Source organism: Larus michahellis, chromosome 1 (genome assembly GCF_964199755.1).
Source record: "Larus michahellis chromosome 1, bLarMic1.1, whole genome shotgun sequence".
In the NCBI taxonomy this organism is placed as follows: Eukaryota; Metazoa; Chordata; class Aves; order Charadriiformes; family Laridae; genus Larus; species Larus michahellis.
The window spans coordinates 176,100,960-176,121,009 of NC_133896.1; the positions used below are offsets into that span (position 1 = coordinate 176,100,960).

At 39.5% G+C, this 20,050-nt stretch overlaps 1 protein-coding gene across 1 annotated transcript; it reads left to right on the plus strand.

Moving 5' to 3' along the window:
* The first annotated feature begins 737 nt into the window (after nt 1-737).
* On the plus strand, nt 738-17,406 carry FBXL3 (F-box and leucine rich repeat protein 3). The gene is made up of 5 exons (XM_074563758.1): nt 738-1,248; nt 5,627-5,990; nt 8,161-8,283; nt 11,135-11,306; nt 15,486-17,406. Exons 2-5 carry the CDS (start codon nt 5,628-5,630, stop codon nt 16,127-16,129), a joined length of 1,302 nt encoding a protein of 433 aa, XP_074419859.1. The 5' UTR covers nt 738-1,248; nt 5,627; the 3' UTR covers nt 16,130-17,406.
* Nucleotides 17,407-20,050: the final 2,644 nt, after the last annotated feature.

Here is a 20,050-nt window from a genome sequence, read left to right on the forward strand (position 1 = left end):
AAGTCATTTTTTTCCCCACCAATAATCTCAAGGGACTAGACTTAGAACTGAAAGTAAAAAAAATAAAATATTCATTTTTAACAGACTAAGCATGCAAGAAAATGCTGTTGAAGACTTTTTTTATATAAGGTGCTTCTTGAAGAACTCTGGGATGGTGACATTTGAGAGATCACCGAAGAGCTGCTACCTGGTCTTGAAGGTAATTCATTGGGCCACATCTGGCTGTTTCCAAGTAACTTAATGACGGGAATTGGGATTGTAACCCACTAGCCTGAAACTAAAAATTCAAACAGCAATTTATTACAGCTTGCAAAAAATAAACAAAGCTTTGGGAATCCTAACAACTTTTAAGCTTTCAGCCACGTACAGGATTGAAAAATGTGCTGTATGTGATAGACCGCGTATGCAGGGAACACATCATAATAAGGCATTCGCAATCCAAGGGAATTGTCCCACACCACAGTCTCCTTTGCCTGGCAATATCCCAAGCAGTCCATTTCCAGTGCCTGCTGGGCCCACAAAGCATCGATTGTTTGCTTTCTCCATTACATTTATTCCTAGGGCTAGCCTGGCACGGAGCTTCCAAATCACCGAGATAATTGGCTCTACCAGTGATGAAGATCCAGCTTCTCCGCCAGTATCACCCCCGGTTATTCTTTTCCAGACTTCACTCCTCCCTTTCCTGCCCGCCGAGCACCTGACGGGGAGGCTCCAGGCAGCCCGGGCCTTGGCACCGCGCAGTGCGGCGGACAGGCGAAGCCGCGGCGGCCCGGTGAGGCGGCGTACACTGGGGCAGGGGGCTCTTAGCAGCCGAGCCGAGGCAGCCGGGCAGGCGGGAAGAAGACGAGCCGGCTGTCCCCCCGGCAGGGGGACCGGGCGGCTGAGGCAGACGCGGCCGCCGCCGGGGTAACGGCTGTGGGGTGGCCGTTAACGGCGGGCAACCGCCGCCTAACGCCAGGCACGCACCGCCCCCGCGAGCGGTTTGGGGGGGGAAGGGGGCGTCTCCTGCCATCCCGCCCGGCGCCATTTTGGATGGTTTGCGTCGCTTCCGCTGCTGGGAAGTAAACAGAGAGGGAGGGAAGGAGGGAGGCAGCGTACGCGGGCGGGACGGGCAGCCGGGCGGAGGAGGCGGCGGCGAAGAAGAAGTCACTGGGCTCGGCTTCGGTGGAGGGAGCCGATGTGGCCGGAGCGGAGGCGCCAGCACGGCCCGAGTCCCGGTTAATGCGAAGCGCAGCGGGGAGCCGCCAGGTGAAGGGACTGGAAGGGGGCGGGCGGCGGCCGCGGCGCAGCAGGGCTTTCGTCGGGGAGCCCGGCTGTGCTGCCGATGGAGGGAGGAGAAGGGGGTCCGAGCAGTGGGGGCGGCAGGAGCTTGGGGCCCTGCACGGGAGCGGAGCCCAGTCCCGGCCGTCTGTAAGAGCCCCGCGGCGCTGGGCTGGGCCGGAAGGAGCGGACCCTGAGGTGAAGCGTCTCCGGGAGCATCGGGGCTTAAAACCGACCCTCGGTGTTCACAGAGCATCGCTGCCTCCTCCTAATAACAGTCATAAATTGTCAGTCCCTCGTTTTTAGCGGAGCTGGTTTTTCGGGGTTAGGTTTGTGTGTGGGTCGCCCCCTGTTTCGGTTCGCCCTCTCCCCATTAGAGCACGCACGCCTCTCTTTGTTCCTAGAACAGCCTTAACTTCAGGTGTGAAACAACACAGGGACCTCAGTTAGGCTTGTTCCTGAGAAAGCGTTATCAGCAGGATGTAAACAGCCGTGCACAGTTTGGGTTTGTTTTGCTTGTTGTTTTTTTTTTTTTTTTTTTTAAACTGCCATTGTGTTGTCTGCACCTTACTCCCTTACTCAGCAGTAAAAACAATGTTAAGCATGTGCTTTGCTCCTCCTCTTACTTGGTGACTGAGCTATGTGATTATGGCTGAACATGACTGTATTGCAAAGAAGATAGCGTGGGTTGCGCCCAGATTCGGAGTTCAGAACCAAGTTACTATAACAGGTTGAGAAATTTACTTGGAAAGTCTTCAGAGTCGGGCATCCTGATTTCACACATCTTTCTGTCCTGATAGAGTTCGGGTTACTTTTCGTTGTTTGTTTGTTCGGGTTTGCTTTGTTTTGTTTTTCTCCTTTCTGTCAAGATCTTAGATTTTTAAAGCAAAGTTGATTATAGCAGCAATGTGGAAAAACTGATCAGTGATAAGTGTGTCCTGATTATGCCAGAGACAGTTAAAAGCAAGATTGATGTGTTGTAAAAAGTGATAAGCAATCACTGTTTGTAAAATAGGTTGCACCTATACAGTAATATGCTAGCATGGAATTTTGCATCAGTGTCTTCCTCGCTGAAAAGTTATTTCTCTTGGCCTTGGATTTAAAATGGTTAGATCTTTAGACTGTCACAGATACACAAAGCAAAGTGAACTGCCTAATGGCATTTGCCTGTTCCTATATTAAATTTGCAGAAAGGTTTACTCTCTCAAGTGGCCTCTTTTTTTTTTTTATAAATAATTTTTAGATTACTTCAAACTTCTGTAGGCAAATATGGATTCTTTTAAATTTTTTACTGTTTATTGTTAGGCACGTTAAGAGGTTGAAACCAGTTATATTTTTAAAAGCTATTTTGATACTTTATATTCTGAAACAAATGACAAAAATTAGACGAACAAATTAATTAGAAATTAGGTGACAAAACAGTCATATGATTCTTAAAATTCTATTTTTTGGTCTTGAGCTTAGATACTTTTTTCTCTTTTGAAAAAGTGCCACAAGGAAATATTTTGGAAAATTTATGATTACTCTCTGTTTTCAATTACAGGAGCATCCAAGATGTTGGTAACAAAAAAGTTGTCTGGAAATGTCATTTACCATCCCCTACTATTCAAGCCACGGCACTTAGAACACGTAGCATTTTATTTTCTTGGAAGACTGTGACCTGAAATTCATCATCAGTATAGCTTTAGTGATGGCCGTATTGTCTCTTTTCTTCATTGTCTGTCTATAAAAACTTTGGATAGTACCCCACAATTTCAGGAGAGGGTTTTGGTCTGTAACCAGCATATATTAACTATTTAGAACTCATGGAAGTTAACTCAGAGGTGGAGCTTGTAAGTTGGCTGTTCGTGACCCAGTCCATTTCTGTCAGTCATGTCTCAGAGGTTATTTTTCCATCTGAAAAATTCATAGGGTTTTGTCAGTGGCAGCTCATTCCTGGTCTTTTATTTTCCTGAAGAAAAAAAAAAAGTGCCAAGTCTAGTGCTTGTGTCTTTGAAAAGATCAGTTATAGTAAATGGGCTGTGTGTGTGAATCGACTCCACTGTACATGCACAATAGCCCCTATAATGTGATAAGGGAGAAAATGCACAACTTGACCCTCTAATGCTGTGATAAAAGTAGTCTACCTAACTAGAAAATTTATGCACCTATATTACCTTATTAGCAAAAGATGAGTTAGGATCTCTGTAACGGAAGACTTGGAGAGCCAAGTCTAACAGTTACCTTGTGTAGCTTTTTACAGATTAACAGGAGGTTGCTTTGGAAATACTTGAAGACATCAAACACGCTATCCCAAATTTGGCAAGTGTATGGTAATTGCTCGTTATAACCTAGTTGTTTGGAATATCTGTTTAGCCTAAAGTTTAAAGGAATATTGCATTTCAGACTAGCTTATTACAAATAATATTCTGGGACTATGCTTAGCAGTTAAACATAAACATGACAGGTTTACAGTGCATTTGCTAATCTAATTCTTGATTAGTTTTAACTATTCAGTTTTCACAGTTGCAAAATCCAGTTCCTTCATCTTTTTGTTAGTTGCAGTCAATTCTAAGTCACTATTCAGTTTTTTTCGCTTTTGTCCCGTACCGGTGAAGTTAGTGGCTCAGCAGCAGAACTCTCTCTGGGATGGAAAGCTTGTTCCAGCACTAGAGTCATGTTTTGCACACTTCCATAGTCATGAGCTGCGAATCACAGTAAATGGTTCTCAGGAAGCAAGTAGAGATTTTTCCCCAATAGTGTTTTCATCTTATGCTTGCCCTGAAGCGCTACTGGGATAAAAAATTAAGTTGAAAAAAATCAAGAGACAAATTCTGTTCATCAGTCTTTCGTGACAGTATGTTCTGGTTTGTTTACATCATTTTATGAATAGCTTTAGACCTTAAGTGATAGCTTGCTTTTGTGAGCAGGTATGTGAGTAGGTAGGATTAAAGTGTTTTGAAGATCGGTAAGGAGATGCTGGCTTTGAGAAAATAATTTATAATGCATTGGATAACAAACAGTATAATTTTTCAGTTGTAGGTCTAGTGTATTACACTTGGTTTTAAAAAAGACTTCTAAACTTTTACTTAGTTGCAGTACATAGCAGGGAAAGTTAATTGTCCGTGTCCCAAATGTACTGGGCATATGATAATTCATAAAAATAAATGTGTAATTGTAGTTGAGTGTTAAACCAGAATGATTTTGCTGTGTATGAAGTCCATGTTTATCTTATAGAAATCATGGGGGCTGGGGGGGGCTTATACAAGCCCATCCCAGCCCTGGATTCTCTTAGCTTTTTAGAGACTAGAGTTGAATGTATTGTAGTTCAGTGTGAGGTCTCGTTCCTAGTCCTTTAGGATATGATGTGCATTGCATCGAGGCTTTTAAAAAATAAATGATTGGATGCTAAGCTCAACTGTGAGCTGGCATGTACAAAAGAACACAGTTTGATCAAAACCCAATGCTAGATTTACTTCAGATTTATATAGTGGTGGGTTTTATTTCCTCTTTAATAATGTAATATAAGGTAGAACTTCTGTAAGAGATCACTATGGAAGAAGTATATGCTACTGAGAATAACATTTTGCCTTAGACTTGCTAAATTTAATAGGATTTTGAAAAGTTTGCTGACTCTTCTGTAAACTTTTTTTTTGTGGGTTGAAACTTCCACACTATTACTGTAAATCTTTCATAATCCCTACTTACTAGTTAGTTGGAAAAATGAAAGCACACCAATGTTCTTGATGAAATATGTTTTTTAAGGATACTGATTTTAAAAAGATGGGTATTGAAGTAACCATTGTTTAAAATAAAATAAATAAAGAAAAGGTTCTTTCTGTCTGGGAATAAAAATGAATAGGACAGATACAACATCTGCAAGATGCAATGACTGCAAAGATCCATACACTCATTATTTACTTTCTTGCGTGACTTTTGCTAGGTAAATAGGAGTGGGGCAGTAATATGAATGTCAGTGTTCACAAAATTGTTCAGAAGAATATCTTTTCATCAGTAGGAAAGTAGAGTGATAATCGAAGCAGTAAAACAAATCAGGTTCAAAGTATTCTCAAACACAAAAGTGAAACACTCAAAGGAGAGTGACTGTTAGAAATGGATTGTCACTGTTAATGATTAAGGAAGGAATATTAAAGATATGTGTTTAGATGGTAAAGTTATTTTTAGACTACCACTTCAAATTCATTGCTACTTGGTGGTTGGTTGTTTTGTTTTTTTCCTTCATATAGGGGAGAAAAAAAACCCAATCTGCAAAAGTGTTGTTACAGAAAACGTACTTTTTCATCTCCACAGTTTTCTATTAGTATTGTTCTTAGCTCTGTTACATTTATAAAATTTGTGGATTTTTTTTTTTTTGGCATTTTTATAGAATGAAACGAGGAAGGAAAACTGATGAGGCCAACAGCAGTTCATCTGAAGAGACAACTGAGAAAGAATCCAAGAGACACAAGGTTATAGACGAGAAAACCGTAGCTGTGCAGAGTCCTGACTGGGCAAACCTGCTTCAAGACATTATCCTGCAGGTGTTTCAGTACTTGCCCCTTCTGGACCGTGCTCACGCATCGCAGGTCTGCCGAAGCTGGAACCAAGTGTTTCATATGCCTGATCTCTGGAGGTGTTTTGAGTTTGAACTGAATCAACCAGCTACGTCTTACTTGAGGGCTACACATCCTGAACTAATCAAGCAAATAATAAAGAGGCATTCCAATCACCTGCAGTATGTAAGCTTCAAGGTAGTGTATTTTTGAGGCTTTTTAAAAGTAATTTTGTAAAAATAAAAGCATCTGTTAAACCTACTTCTTTTTCATTCAGAATGTTTTAAGGAAATATGTCTGATACCTTTGAGACAGTTTTGATGGTTCATCTATAAAAATGTCAAAGCATGGAAAGTATGATTTAATTAATGTTGGTAATTGAAATACTGATGATAAGTGGTAAATGACAATTGCGATCAAAACATTTTAACGTGTTGAAAATTAAAGAACATTGATAAATGTTCGCAAAGGCTTATGATATATTTTTGTGATTAGGAATGTGAGTTATTTAAATAGAAATATGGAAGCTCTCAGCGTGGTAAGTCTTGTTTTCAGGCCTGGTATACTGAAGAACTGGGTTCTGTAAATGGGCATATAGACATAGAGGTTACCTCCTAATTCAGTTATTTATTTGGATATATTTTCTGGACAAAAACTTGGAATAACAGTTCTGAACATACCTTTTCATTGCCTTAATTCCTTTAGGTGGGCATTTTTATTTTTTTTCTTATAGCATCTTAGCTGCTTAGAATTCTGCCTCAGCAAGTGGGCAGAAATACTTCAGTTTTTGATAATACTGTACGTGTGGGTACCTGCCTCAGAATTATCTGAGGATGCATAGATTGAGCATTTCCCCATTTCACATCCTGTAGGGAGCTGGATGTAATATTCATGTTAGAAAACATCTAATGCACAGAGAGTCACTTCAGTACTGCTAATACGCAACTAGCAGTTTTAGTACTAAACTGTATGGGATTGTCCACGTATGGGATATCTCAGCACAGCTGACTTTCAGTTAACTGAAAAAGTACGTGGGATTTGCACAGGATGATGTATCTACTGGTTGTGCTTGGCTGAGAAATACCATTTGGTGAGAACTGGCTTTGTTAACACCATGGAATTATTTTCGGCAGATGAAGACCTTTAACATTGGCCTACATATTGCTGTGTTTTGGAAGGGTGCTGTGAAACAGTCATGGCTGTGTGTGCATCAGCTATGTGACAAATTTTGAAATGAAATGATCTTACAGCAAGGTGGACATACTAGTTGTTTGTTTCTGAGATCTGGCAGTTTTTGTATAGGAATCATCAGCATGTGGGTAGCTGGGGCGCCTCTGCCTGGTCATATGTATTGCCACTGCTTAATGCAGTGTCACATGTAAACTGATTATTACAAGGATTGCAGGGTTTTTATCAGTATCTGAATAAAGAAAATTTATAGCAGTATTGGAATCGCCTTCCTGTGTCTATCTCCAGTCTACGTTGCTTTGCACCAAATGTTTTCGAAGGATTTCAGATGCTTTTCATTGGTAGGGTGATACCCGTGTCATTTCTTGAACATGTCCCTTCACTTGTCCTTTAGGGTTGCAGAATGAACACTAATCGCAGGAAATATTAAGTAACAAGGATAATCACGAGGAATGGGATACATCAGTCAGAAGCACTGACTGCTTCTCTGTCAGGGCTGAAAACTTGGGAAATTTTTTTTGTAGGCAAAGGAAGATCGCATTATTGAAAACTGAGGTTTTTCAGCTTGTGTTTGTGCAGAAAATGAATGTTCATTGGACTTAGATCAGTTGCTGACAAGGTAGCATGGCTTATGGTAGACTTAGACTTGATTACAAGATCAATTATTTTACTGTTCTGTAGGTTTGCAAAACTGTCATGTCTGCTGTTGTAAGAGGCTATCGAGAAAGCATATCTGAGTGTTGGTGAAAATCCACTGGAGGTTTTTTCACACACTAAAGGGTTTATAGAATTACCGCATTTGGGTAAGGAAGAATGTAAAGAGGAAGTGGGGTAGACTCTGGACCCAAATGAACCTCCGCTTTCTTATTATTTGATGTGGATTGAATATCTTGGAGCAAACTGTTTAGCTGACCCCTCACCATGCTAAATTTTACCAAAGTGTTTAGGATAGTGGTAAATTTATAGCAAATTTTCTTGGATTTTTGGTATGTACTTTTGTGGGGAAAAAAGAATGATGATGTTGGATTCCTGATGAGGGGTTTTGTGGTTTTTATTGACATCACATTTCAGAAGGTAAACTGAAAAAAACGTTCAAGTACATCTACTCTATTCTGCTTTTTTGTAAACTTTTTTTGACGCAATGTTTTCTGAACAATAAGTCTTTGTGTTTTTTTTTAAGGTGGACAGTAGCAAGGAATCTGCAGAAGCTGCTTGTGATATTTTGTCACAGCTTGTGAATTGCTCACTGAAAACACTTGGGCTAATTTCAACTGCCCGGCCAAGCTTCATGGATTTACCAAAGGTATTTTAAGATGTGTGCTTTTTTCTATAGCCAAGTATTGCAGCAGTTCATAGCAGTATTTCTATAACTTTACGTAAAGTTTTATTGTAAAAGTACAAATCTTTGGTAATCATTACTGGGCTCTATTAAAGGGAGGAACTAAGATGTCATACTAAGATGGATAACTGTTTCACTTATTCTCTGTATCGCACGAGAACTTAGTCCTGACCTTGTTCTATTGACCTCGATGTAATAGTCAGCAATGTGTTGCAAATCAGGAGGCCAGACAATTCCTGTCTGTCTAATTGGACTCTGGGACTGTGGGGGATGTTTAGGAGACAACTGTAATTGACCGAGTGGCAGAGTTTTATCCATGTGGACTTGAGGGAGGGATTATGTTATCCTTGAGCTCACTTTAGAAGGCAATATGATCGTGATTTTCAGTACTTCATGTCATGCAGTCAAGCATCAGATTCTTAGGCAAAGCGCACTGTATTTCTGAAACTTCGTCAGATTTTTTTTTTACCTTGCATGTTTACCAAAAGTTAGACTTTGTTAGAAGGTGTGAATTTTCTAAATTCTCTAACCAAGAATTCTTGCTAGTGAGGTAGAAATGTACTGTTGTTGAGGAGCGAGGGAGTGGTTGCGGTAGCCTGGGCAGCTTGTTCTATGGCAGGAACATCTTGGATGTCTCACAGCCTCAATTCTTGAATTCAGTCTGCATATAAGTGAAGGGCTGGATACAAGTAGACTATTAGCTGGATCTCAGTGACGTCATTGCTGATGATGGCAACAAGGACAAGGAAGAAGTAGGGACAGCTTCAGGAAAGGAAGTAGGCTATAGGGTTTAAGCAAGGTTAGCTACAGGAGGATTATCAATTATTATCCTTGACAGCCGCGTCATGTAATTCTCTTGAATATGTATTTTTAATCCTTAATTTTCAAAGAGGCTTTCCAGATCTTTAATTAGATTTTGTATGATTTTTTTTTTCCTTTTTCAGTGTGCCTATAAGAAAACCTGAATGCAGTGGAAAAAATCCACAGTGTCAGTGTGTTAGCAATACTTTGTTATTTCAGCTCTTGCATATTGTTTCGTTTCTTAATCTGAATCTTGTTTTAGCTCTCTTACTTAATTTTCACTGGAGGGATATGTTACAGTCCTATTCAGCTCGCTGAATAACTATTTGTAGTCATTCATGCTATGGTATTACTCATCTTCAAGGCTTCTAAACTACAGGCTTCCTTTTTTTGTTCCTAATAAGATGTGGCCTTTAAAAATATATGTTCAGAATGAACCAAAATCAACTCTAGGCATAATTTGCCTTTTGATGTTTACCACTCCAATAATATTGTCACTGACATATGGTACCAGCAATGACTTTTAAATTTTCTTAGACCACTAATGAAGCATAAGAATTTAATTGGACCATGAATGAGTTGTTGTGGGAAGCTGTTAGTAACAGGCCTGTTGGTTGACAAGCAGGAAAAGGTGAATGGATCTAAAAAATGGCTAACACTACACAATTGTCTCATTTTTTTATTTTTAATGGGACTGTATAGGAAGTCTGAACTACTTGCCATTATCTTCATCGGCACTTTTCTGATTTCAAGTAACATGACATCTGGCAAATATTTGTAAATCACATTTGGCATTGTGTTGCCTAGTCTTTTCGCTAAGCACATTCTACATGAATCTTTTAAAGAATCTTACTATAGGCTACAAATGCGGCAATATTGAAAAGACGTTAAATCACCAGCTTTTACATTTTGGGATATTATCTGTCTTCCATTAGCTCTTCAAACTACAGTTTCAAGTTACCTGCTTTTGTAAATGTGTTTAACTTTTTTACCTTTCTATTTAATAGCCTTCTTAGTGAAGGGAATTACATTCTAAATACAGAGAATTAAAACACAATCCTAACGCTTTAATAATATTTCCACTCTGTACTCTGAAAGGACCTTTTTCTCAGTACATAACGTATATAATCAGCATATTGTCAGGATAGTTGGGATTGGTCCCTAAAGCCAAAATGCCTAATGCTTCTGATTTTAACTTCCTGTTTCCATAGTACTGCTGCCAGGCCTTGTCTCATATAACTGTATTAGGCCTTCTCTCATATAACTCTATTCAGGATTCTACATGTGCATGTGGCTGAGAGCAAAACAGTACTGAAATCAAAGTAGCAGGTCATTTTATGGGATACTTAATGTAGTGCATGGAGGAGGTGCTTTTTTTTTTTAAGGTCTTCTGTTCAGTCAATTTTGGAAGAAATCATGAAGATAAGCTAATTATTCACTTCCTTCAAATCACCAATGATTTCTACAAGCACTGCTGCATCTGCTCTTTAGTCAGTGTTTTTCAAGTTAAGGTGTCTTTACTGGTAAGTTTTAGCGGTTACATAAAAACACTGAGGAGCAACCTTGAGCACTGCACCTATATTGTCTATACTGCTTAATTGGTAATTAATTGATCACCTGCTCCTTGGCTCTGCTTCTAGAAGATGCTTCTTTGGAGTGCAACTTGCAAATTATTCTCAAAATTAGAGCTTCTAGGCTTTCTCTTTGCTCGAGGTCTTTCTATAAATTTAAGTTTGTGCCGTGGATTGTCCTGAGTCATGTTCTTGGTTTATGTTTGTTAGACATTCTGATTTGCCGGTTACATAGACTGATAGCAAAAAATTATTATACTTCCTCTACACAAAAAATTGTCAATTTTAGCATTAATTTTTAATTATGCAATATCAAAAGAATGCCTTTTCTCCAAATGCTGTCAGTGAGTAAAAGAAAACTAAGACTGCTGTGTACAGTGTGAAACTATTGAAACTTTTATTTTGGATACTACTGTTTCATTTAAACTTTTTTTTTCTTCCAGTCTCACTTTATTTCTGCACTGACAGTGGTGTTTGTAAACTCCAAATCCCTCTCTTCACTTAAGATTGATGATACACCAGTAGATGATCCATCTCTCAAAGTGCTAGTGGCTAACAACAGTGACACGCTCAAACTGTTGAAAATGAGCAGCTGTCCTCATGTTTCTCCAGCTGGTAAGCTACCGTGTTCTCGTTTTTTAAAATGTGTGCGTTACATTCTGTCTGAAACCAGTAAACTCCTGAAACAACAGGGGTGGGGTGAGAGTGAGGATGAATGCGGTATCTACAGCAACTGTCACTGAATCAAATACTAATTCAACTGGTTGTCAATCCTTCCATCCCACCACTTGCAGAGTGAATACTGAGCTAATAATACAATAATGCACTTCTGCTCTGGACAAATGATTAAGCTCTAGTGGAACTTGTATGTATTGACTTGATAGTGTACTACGTCTGCAATGACTATTTAAGTATTCCAGTATAAATAAGCTTTTTTGGAATATGAGTTCTTTTTCCACGGTTCATTATGTATGAGTTTTGAGTGTTGCAATGTCAGGGATTATGAAGATGCTGGTTTAGTCATTCTGAAAGCGAGCAATTTAATCTTTTACTGGAGGATAACTGCAGACAGCATCAACAAAGGAGAGATGCGACTGAGCAGTGCAGAACTTCTGCTGTTACCAAATGTACTTCGTTAGCACTCTGAAGTGTGTTTGTAGCAAGAATGAAGCCAGCTCATATCAGAATGAAAGCACTTAGATTCTTGAAGTTCATAGAATTAACGTTTGTGGAATACTTACGCAATGCAGAGCAAGATTGTTAAGTTGATGGACTGTGAATCTGTTTTACACTGAGAAATGGAAGAGGAATTATAAATGAGATGCTGGCAACTTAGTTAAATTGCTGTTCTGAGGATAAGTAGAAACTACTGTAGTCACTGTAGCTTTCTTCATCCAAATATTTTCAATCTGTAAATATTAGGTATGTTATATGTAAAATTCACCAGGGGGGAAAATGATACCATAGCAGAGAGCATGTTGCGGTAGTGATAACAAACTAAACACAAACTTAATACCTTTTGCAAATGTTAGCTGTCAGACAAAACCTTGTGTTTGGTTTTGTATAAAAAAAGTCCTGAAAATGCAGGTTTGTTTTGCAGCAGATTTTTCCAGCCAAGTCTTCACCAGCGTGTTAACTGGAATGTTATTTCCTTCAAAGCTTTGTAATAATAGATAGGGAGTTGTTTAAATTAGCTTGAGTGACTGGTTTTTTTCTGACTTAACATTTCATTTGAGAATCCTTGTGTGTGAGAAGTACAGGAGCCATAATATGTGTCTCAGGAGGAAGAGGCTGCAGCAGTAATTTGTAGTTAGGCAAAGAGTAATTTCCTTGGACTTTGATCCAAGAGCAACCTGTCAGCTCCAGCAGACTCTGCTGGCTTGTGGCTAATCCTTGCTGGAAGGTTTTATGGAACATCACGCACTTGATAATTTGGGAGAGGACACAGGTTTACGAAGTTGTTTGGTGTATTTTGTTTGATGTATCTTGTACAATGCATTAGTGACAAAACCAGAGAATGCTAAGCAAACAGCAGGAGAGTTTGATTGCTTAATTTGAGTCTGGGTGTGCCTTGAGATGGAGAAAAAATAGAACATAAGAAAGGAGCTGGTATCGGGATAGTTGGCTTCAGAGCAGACAGGCTGCAAAAATTAGACCTTTAAGGAAAATGAGAAACTTGGAGCACCAAGACGTACCTGGATTCTTTTCCTATTGGGAATATTATAATTAGCAGGCCACTATAAATGTGGAAAAAACTTTAATTGAACCAAAAGAGCCATGAATTATGCAAAACTAATTACTTACAGATGCGCTTAAAATTGTATAATATGCCTTCAAATTGCAGTTTGGGGGGTGGGCGTAATGTTCAGTACTAGATCAGTTCTTAAGGATTTTGTTAGTGAAGGACAGAGAATAATGCAAGTAGTGCAAGAGAGACTCCACTACTGCGGGGATAAAGGAAAAAGATTGATATAAGACTGAATTGATTCTAGAAGATGCTTTTGAATAATCCCTAAATTACTGTACAAAGACAGAGGAATGTTTGGGTTTGGGCTGGAGAAACTAAGGCAGTGGTGTGTTTCTAAACTTTGTGAACACCTCTCAAGCTTCTTCTGCTTGCTGTTTCCTCTCTGAACTTTAACTTGCATCAGAACTGCAGCAGTGCCTTGTAAAACAAAGTAACAGTTATTTTTAAATCCATATTGATGTGCTGTTGATTATTACCTGATATTACCTGAAATAGTAGCTACTGGAACAGAGGGAACTGACAGCATTTCTGTAACGGCTGTGTTTCTGCGCTGCTTTGAGGATAGGTGGGTTGCTTCTCTTTGAATGGGAGACGGGGGGAAGAGCAAGGCGTAGGGTGTTTCTGCATCAGCAGTTTAGTAGAGCGGGGGGGTGGTGGGCGTTGATTCTGTGCTGTATGAATGCACCACTTGCAGCTTGGGCTCCAGGCAGGCTCTCCAGTAACCGTCTACACTGTATTCATTGTCAGTTCTATATGCAGGATATATCATTTCATTGCCTGTACGTGACAGGGATATGCAGTCCTAGACCCATAAAAGAACTGTGGCAAGTTGAACCTCAGTTCTTCCCTTTTTGCATTACACTAGTCAATAACGCGCCCTTACGATTAACAAAGATTATTGTTTGAAGGATGGCAGTTGGATAACAAGCTGGTTTGGATGCTAAATTTGTAGCAAGTTGTTTTCTGAAACTGTGTAGTGGTGAAACGATGTATCTCTACGAAGCAGCATGCATGAGTCTGCTTAAATGGAGGGGCCATGGTAGCTCGTATGGGAGTATTGCTGTAAGGGTAACTTTGTTATGACTTAAGGACAGGAAATGATACCTGGAATGTGTAGAAGGTATTTCTAAGGTTATTCTAATTTTGTACTCCAATTTAAAAAAAAAAAAAAAAATTCCTGGATTTTCACTTCATCTTTGATACCATACCCTCTCCCCTGAATGAAATAATGAATGCGCTTACATATATACACTGTTTTTACAGGAAATAGTTGCAATAAGAGTTTGGTTAAAATTCTGCTTACCTAAATTCTGTGGGTTTTTTATTCATTTAACAAACTTTCTCTATTCGTAAGGTCAGTATTTGATACAATTAGAAGAGCTTCTGATGCGTGTGTTCTTGCAGATCCTTAGGTGGAAAATACATATGCTTTTCCTATATATATTCATGCATTGCAATATTTTTATGGTAACTTTTTTAAAGAAAGTATTTTTAAAGTCAGTACAGGCTTTTGAGTTTAATAACTGCATCTTAAAATAACCGCTGTTTTTCTGTACTTCTTCCCACTGCTTCAAAGCTATAGTCTATTGAGCTCAGGTTTTTCAGTGGCATATTAAATGCTGTGTTCTCATCTCCTCTATTAATGGAAAGACCATATCCTGAATTTCACACAGTTTTCTGGGTCACATGAAATGCAAAGGACTGTATGCTTTTTTTTTTTAGTGCTTTTTTTTTAGCACTGTTACCAGTGTGGTACCTTTTGCTTGTATCTGGAAATAGGATGAGTGGAAACTTTACAGACTGAACTGAATTCTTCTTGTTAATGGCTTTGTCTTCAGTGAGCAGCAGGTTATATTAATTCATTAAAGGGAGAGTCTGAAAATCACTGTTCTAGGAATTACTGCTCCCATTTTTCAGTGTTTTCCTTCTCTTTTGCTGTTGCTTTTCCAAATGTAAGTATTTGCACTTTGCTAGAAAGAACAAATACTGACAGCAGCAAGTTCTGTATTGAATTAAAACCTAGCATTCATTTTACGCTTGCTTCCCTCAGGTGACAGATTTTATTCGTGGCTGCTTTGTCAGCCACAGAGAGGGACAGCAGTTCTTCCAGAGCAGGCTAGGGAAATACTTTTATTATGAGTAAGCCCCCTGTACAAAATTGAATTTGTGTATATGTGGCCTTACAGAAGGGCAGAACAGTCAAAAGTATGTTTTTAATTTGTTTGTCACATGAGAATCAGCTCCCACAGGAAAGTATACAATGCAGTGTGTTAACTTCTTTGGTTCCCTAGCGAAACAGCAATGTAGTCGCATTACTGTATGTGTATCTTAATGTGTAGGTACAAAGAAGTCAAAAGACCGCACTTATGTGAAAAAGATTCATGTTCTGGTTGTCCAGTACAGTTTTGTTGTGATGTTAGGTCTTGACTGCATGTTGAAATACCTGGTCTTTGTACTCTCTTGACATACATAAACAAAATCAGTTTTGTGCTTCTTGTTCAGTTATTTATCTGTGCAACCCCTTTCATAATGTTCTCTTTTCCCAGGTATCCTTTGCGTGGCTGACCAGTGTCATGGCTTACGGGAATTGGCGCTGAACTACCATCTGCTGAGTGATGAGCTTCTGCTTGCTTTGTCTTCTGAAAAACACGTCAGGTTAGAACACTTGCGCATTGATGTTGTTAGTGAAAATCCTGGACAGACTCAGTTCCACACGATTCAAAAGAGCAGCTGGGATGCTTTCATCAAGCATTCTCCTAAAGTAAATTTAGTCATGTACTTTTTCTTGTATGAAGAAGAGTTTGACCCATTCTTTCGTTACGAAATACCTGTCACTCACCTTTACTTTGGAAGATCAGTAAGCAAAGACGTACTTGGCCGCGTTGGGATGACATGTCCTCGGTTAGTTGAACTGGTGGTGTGCGCCAACGGATTGCGGCCGCTGGATGAGGAGCTGATCCGTATTGCGGAACGTTGCAAGTATCTGTCAGCCGTTGGCCTAGGAGAGTGTGAAGTCTCTTGCAGTGCCTTTGTCGAGTTTGTGAAGATGTGTGGTGGTCGTCTCTCTCAGCTTTCTATTATGGAGGAAGTTTTGATTCCTGATCAGAAATACAGTTTAGAGCAGATTCATTGGGAAGTTTCAAAGCATCTCGGTAGAGTCTGGTTCCCAGACATGATGCCCACGTGGTAAAGTCCTTAAAAGACTTCAGGGTGGGTGGAATAGCACCTTAAACCCAAGCTTACCATATTGTAATTTACTGTATAAGCTTACTTAATACTGTAGTTTTTACTATAAGTTACTTCACTGTTTGATTAGAAAATTAATTTTTCATTCAAAAGTGATTTATGAAATCCAGATTGAAAAATAGAAATCACGGATAGCTCCAAAACCCATTTTCCTCCAAACAAAAATCTGGTTTAGATTTGTTCTTTTTCATTGACGGCGACGTAAGACTTTGACGGAAATAAAAAACGTATTTAAAATATTGAAATGTACGTGCAAAATACCAGTTTTAATATGCTGCCCTTCTTTGACTTAGATACTAGTATTTGGCACGATCAGATTTGATTTTAAAAAACAAGCAAAACCCCACCGAAATTGCATGTTTCTGTTGCAGAATTACAGCATTTCTAAATTCAGTCACCTAGATGACAAGATTAAGATTATAAGGAGTATTTAGTAGGCTGTGAAATACACACGTTCTTTTATATAAACGTCGTAAAAGGCAAGAGCAATACACAGTAATATAGTTTAGACAATTAAAATACTAAGTTTGCTACCTTATTCAACAGATTATTAGATCCGTCTAAAATGTAGTTAAGAGAGCAAACAAATACTAGTGCAGGCTACCAAAAGTGGTGTGGGTTCCCCCCCCATACATTTTAATGTAGTTTGCTTATGGGGGCTCAGATCTGTGTCTAAACCTGTTTTAAGGTATTTTACGTCTAGCTCAGGAAGCGAAAGCATTCTGGGGACAAATGTAGATACATTGTATTTAAAAACACATCGGAGTTAATGAGCTGTTCTTGCGCGTTAACTGGTTTTGCAGCATAGGTTTAGGTGGAATAATGTAGTGTTTAGTAAATGAACCCTGCAGTGTTAAATGGGATGACGTGGGCCTGAACGGTGTGAGACAAGAAAGTTAAAATTTGAATGGTGACCAAGAACCTTTTAACAAAATCTTAGACCTTTTGGCTGCTTTCAATTTGAGAGAAATGACATTGTAACAGTTGCTTAAGCTGTATAAACTAATTGTATACTGTAAATCTGTTTCAGAAATGTTTATGTATAAAGTGAATGTTTGATAGATGATCATTTTGTATACCTTTAATTCAGCTAGTTTGATCATTTCATAATATTTAAAAACCTAAAAGCAGTAAACTTGCGTGAAGTAGAGCAGTAGGCAAAAATCTGTTTTGAATACTTGGTTAAATCGATTTTTATTAAAGAAAGTTTTTAGTCTGTAATTGGTGTAGGCAACACATTGCCTGTGATCTGGATGTGGCTTGTGACTTCATTTCTTACCGCCAACAGTTACATTATTTTTCTCTTTTATATTATTGATTGATGACACTAAAGTATTCCTGCGACTGCTGAATGTGTCGGAAGGGGTGGTCAGCCACCACCGGGGCAAAGCTGCTCCAGCTCTGGGCTGTATCCAGCTTAGCTGGTGGCTGCTTCTCATTGGAGCTGTTCAGCTAGTTCTGGTAATAAGTAGATTTTCTTCATTTCTGACTTCGGTAACGTTTATCCAAATGTATAGCTCAAGTGTAATACACTTATGAGCATATTTAAATTCATAACTATATTTTGAGCAAACATTGCTCAGCGGACTCGACATCTTTATGGGGGAGTTGTATGTTTCGGTAGAGCTTTGATTTAAAAATCACGTTTTATGAAATACGCAGTTTTTGTATTAGAATTTGTTAAATTAATGTAATACTATAACTAGCTTTTATTTGTATAAAAGGTGTCAATATATTTAGTCCGTAAAAGTAAAAAAGCTCGGTGTTTTTTATATTCTGACTTTTGGAATTGCCTGTGTGATAAAGGCAGAGTAACACTACTAATCTGGGGAAGAGGACATGTTTTCACTAAACTAATGTGTGAAGTAATCTCATTAACGCAGCTAAAACCTCTCTGGACCTTGACTGCTGCTGTCCTGATGCTGGCAAGGTGAGTAGATCTGTTGCTTACCGCTTCCGTAGCGGCAACAACTGAAAGGCAAGACACAGACTGAATTCACTGAGTTCCCTCACTTCTGGAGTTCACGTCTTTGAAGCCCAGCATCCTGCTTCCCACAGGGAGACCTCCAGCGGATCCTGAGGTGGGGAACATCTGAGCAGCTGAAGGCTTTATGTGTAGTTGTAGTGGAACTGCTTTCCCCAGCAAGGAAACTGGCTGGCCTCTTCTGAGAAGGTCTCTGTCTTGTTGCAGAGACTTCAAAAAGTCCTTCATGGATGTGATATTAGCATAGTGTCATAACAGTTATCAAAATGTTCAGGGATAAGAAAGCCACTTGAAAGCAGTTGTGTCTCTCCCAGCGAACGTCGTCAGTTTTTATACATCAAACCAACTACAGCATCCTGATCTCAAATAATACAGCTATAAAACAAACTTCCCAGGCAAGCCTACATTCTAAGTAGCTTCAGGAAAAGCTACAATCCTCCTTTTTAACAAATCTTGTACAATTCTTATTTTGCCTTGTATGCATGTAGGAAAAAATGAGTAATAATTAAAAAAAAAAATTAAAAAATCCATGACACGAGTAGTAACAAGCGTACCACTAGTTCACCAGAAACATGAACATGGTTGTCTTACAGCTGTATAAAATAACTTTCCCTGGATTCACCTTTATTTCTTGTTGTTTTCAGAAGACAATCCAGCGTTGGCTTGGTTGTCCAGTTTTGGGTCGGAGTTGTTAATGCATGCAGTGGCAAATCTTGCCTTGGAACACAAGTGCTGTATCACTTCGGGTTTTGGATATAAAATTACTCTTGAAAGCTGTTGATGCCAGACAGCTGGGGCAACCCTGGCCAGCCATGCTAGTTTACAGTGAGAACTTGTAACAAAAATGAAAAGGTGAGTGATTGAAGAGCAGCTGGTTACATTCATTCTGTAATTTCCAGTGATTTACCCAAAGCTACAAACCTGTGCATTTCAGTGGGTTTTTTTGGAGTGATTTCTAGTCAGAAACTTCCATTAATACTATGCAAACTGCTCTAACCACACAGGTATAAAAATTAGCTATATCTATTACAACTGTTGTTTGTGTGCCAAATTAATTTCCCATGAATTTAAAGCAGGGTTCGTGTGGGCCTCTATATTTGGAGTAGGCCTGACTAGAACCTAAACTTTGTTGCATTACTTCAGAGAGATCTGTCTTGATCCTTGGCCGGCGTCGTCGGTTGCACGTGGAACGGTAAAAGTAAATGCTGCTGCTGTACCTAAAACTGGAGCATTGATTTAATGAGGAAACTTGTGAAATCTTAAAGGGACTCAGAACTTCAGTGTCTGTAGTTCAGACTACAAAATAGTTTTCCTAAAATACAGATGGTGTAGAAATAAACTCCTTGGAGATATGACTGAAGTATCAAAACTAGGACGGTGAAACCACAGTTAACCTTAGATGTTCTGTATGTTCATGAGCCGGACTAGGGAAGTGATCATCCCCCTGTACTCGGCACTGGTGAGGCCCCACCTCGAGTACTGCGTTCAGTTTTGGGCCCCTCGCTACAAGAGGGACATTGAGGTGTTGGAGCGTGTCCAGAGAAGGGCTACAAAGCTGGTGAGGGGTCTGGAGGACAAACCTTATGAAGAGCGACTGAGGGAGCTGGGGTTGTTTAGCCTGGAGAAGAGGAGGCTGAGGGGAGACCTCATCACCCTCTACAACTACCTGAAAGGAGGTTGTAGAGAGATGGGGGCTGACCTCTTCTCCCTGGTGACAAGTGATAGGACGAGAGGAAACGGGTTCAAGTTATGTCAGGGGAGGTTTAGATTGGATATTAGGAAACATTTTTTCACTGAAAGGGTTATTAAACATTGGAATAGGCTGCCCAGGGAGGTGGTGGATTCACCATCCCTGGAGGTGTTTAAAAAAAGGGTAGATGG

Excerpts from the sequence above, each read along its gene's own strand:
- FBXL3 (XM_074563758.1), top strand. The coding sequence starts at position 5,628 with ATGAAACGAGGAAGGAAAACTGATGAGGCCAACAGCAGTTCATCTGAA. Across the intron at positions 5,991-8,160 it reads TGCAGTATGTAAGCTTCAAG|GTGGACAGTAGCAAGGAATC; the intron begins GTAGTGTATTTT and ends TTTTTTTTTAAG. Across the intron at positions 8,284-11,134 it reads GCTTCATGGATTTACCAAAG|TCTCACTTTATTTCTGCACT; the intron begins GTATTTTAAGAT and ends TTTTTCTTCCAG.